The sequence below is a fragment of the Amphimedon queenslandica genome, unplaced genomic scaffold (assembly GCF_000090795.2).
Source record: "Amphimedon queenslandica unplaced genomic scaffold, v1.1 AMPQUscaffold_9791, whole genome shotgun sequence".
Classification (NCBI taxonomy): Eukaryota; Metazoa; Porifera; class Demospongiae; order Haplosclerida; family Niphatidae; genus Amphimedon; species Amphimedon queenslandica.
Genome location: NW_003549937.1, coordinates 2,151 through 4,280, shown reverse-complemented (window position 1 = coordinate 4,280; position 2,130 = coordinate 2,151). Strand labels below are relative to the sequence as shown.

The 2,130-nt window shown below is 33.0% G+C and overlaps 1 protein-coding gene across 1 annotated transcript; it reads left to right on the top strand.

The window, feature by feature from the left end:
* The first annotated feature begins 43 nt into the window (after positions 1-43).
* On the top strand, positions 44-1,015 carry LOC109590601 (calcium uptake protein 1 homolog, mitochondrial-like). The gene is made up of 5 exons (XM_020006498.1): positions 44-157; positions 259-372; positions 427-516; positions 625-695; positions 740-1,015. Exons 2-5 carry the CDS (start codon positions 303-305, stop codon positions 743-745), a joined length of 237 nt encoding a protein of 78 aa, XP_019862057.1. The 5' UTR covers positions 44-157; positions 259-302; the 3' UTR covers positions 746-1,015.
* The last annotated feature ends 1,115 nt before the right edge of the window (positions 1,016-2,130 follow it).

Sequence of the window (2,130 nt, the reverse complement as noted above, 5' to 3'; positions counted from 1 at the left end):
ACATGTACTGTAGTATCTACGTTATGATCTGTGATGGGGGATGATTAGTGAAAGAGACTTTGCTCACATGATCCTGCGTTATGCCTCACTCAGTAAACAAAAGAAGAAGCAAAGGGTCAAGAGAATTAAGAAGAAATTTGGACCCAAACCTAATCAGGTAGCAAAAGTTGCACTATTTAACCAATAACATTCAATTAATAGCATTTTATTTAATACAGTGTGCATATTTGATGATAAATTCCTTCTGTTTATTTTTAGGGTGTTAATTTTGAAGATGTTAAATTCTTTGATCATTAATTTTGATGGATTGTCTCTCTGACATAGATGCAGCACTGGGTATGTATAATGCAGCTGGAACCTCTATAACACCTGGTATGGTAACTAGCTCCTCTCTCTTTTTTATTAATTATTTTTCTTTTTTTAAAGCTGAGCTTAATGAAGCTTGCAAGACTGTCACTGGCTCGTCTGTCAGCAGTCATCTTGTTGATGTCCTTTTCACAATTTTTGATGAGAATAGTCAGTTTTAAGTATTGATTCTATGGATTTAGCTTTGTGCTAGATTGATTATTTTAAATATCTATTATATTCATTAGTACTCTTGCTACTATTACTATTGGTATTTAGATGACGGTGAATTAAGTAGAAAGGAGTTTGTACACGTTTTAAAATCAAGAAACTCATGCGGTTTGCAAAAGGTTAGTATTTTAGTTTAAATTAAAATGATTATTCTCTCCTTTAGTCATGAGAATTAGGATTAGCCAAACTAATGAACTCTGTTGTGGCTTGCTCTGCAAAAGCAGTCAAAGATAAACTAGGGATTGAAGCTTGAGTTGGTGCTATGGTGTGGTCAATCAAGTCAGGATTATAAAATATTTTATATTATAATAGAAATATCTTTTAGTGATGGCAAGATAGAATATATATTTTATTTTTATGTACACCATTCTATTTGAGTAGCAACAGTACAGAAACATTTGATTATATTCACTTTTTTAAGCAATTATAATTAAATGTATGGATGATTTGATATTTGAACACACACACACACACATGCCCTCACATATTGTGTGGGGATTTGTGCCCAATACAAAATGTGCCAGGAGCACTCTTGATAATGCCAAGAATAATTCTTTTGTAATCTTTTGTGCTCTTTGTCAGATAATTGAGCCTTCAACTTATCATGAACAAAAAGAAATAGCTCCAATTAATATGCAATATACTGTAACTCATTGTATGTCAATGAATGCCAATTTGTACAACTACAAATTGGAATAGTTGTAGAGCATTCCCACCTGTCTACATGAACCATGGACCAATGAATATAAACTTAAAACATTTAAGTAAAAAATAAAACTATATAGAGCAGATACATGTAGTTTAATTTGGTGGTTGCATACAATGAATGCGGCTTGTGTGGGGCATGTTTTGGAATGTTTCTCAGAATTGTTAGATTTATTCATGTACAAATTGGGAGTAATGTTTTCATACACATAATATCCTCCCTCCCTTATCTCAAGTTGATCTGTAGTAAGTGCTATTGCATCATCAGTTCATCCATAAGATAGTGAATATACTCGGTATTTATGATTCACCTAACAACAGATCCAAAGCATCTCAATACTCACATCAAGTAGTGAATTAATTATGGTCAATACTTGACAATGCCATTGCAATTAGGCCCCAGAAGTGGAGAGATATAACTAGAAGACAGGAACACTCTAGCATACATATCTAGGTATCTAGCAATACATACCTGAAAATATTAAAAATGACAACTATATATATTGCAAGTTAACTGACTTTTAAAAATATTAGTGACATTAAATTCCATCTACAAAATGATTTAGGAAAAATGCCTGTAATTCCTACTACAAGATTTCCATATTTGGAGAGTTTGAGCTGCCAGGCTATATAAAAGAGCTAATGTATGTTGCATCAGCAAGTATACTGTCACTGTTTGTAAAAGCAAGAGTATGTCTCTCCTGTTAGTGGTTGTTCTCTTATTCTTCAGTAACTCCTGCAGTGTCTTCTCTGGTCAGTATTATGTGTCTGATGACTGCAGTTCAGTTACTCATAATCCTTGTAATCCTTTATCAGTGTATGCTGGGAATATGTCTCAATACAATAACA

What these genes read in the sequence shown, in the direction of transcription:
- LOC109590601 (XM_020006498.1), top strand. Translation starts at nt 303, where the DNA reads ATGGATTGTCTCTCTGACATAGATGCAGCACTGGGTATGTATAATGCA. An exon ending in TGGAACCTCTATAACACCTG is followed by an intron (nt 373 to 426) that starts GTATGGTAACTA and finishes CTTTTTTTAAAG; the next exon opens with CTGAGCTTAATGAAGCTTGC. An exon ending in CACAATTTTTGATGAGAATA is followed by an intron (nt 517 to 624) that starts GTCAGTTTTAAG and finishes ATTGGTATTTAG; the next exon opens with ATGACGGTGAATTAAGTAGA.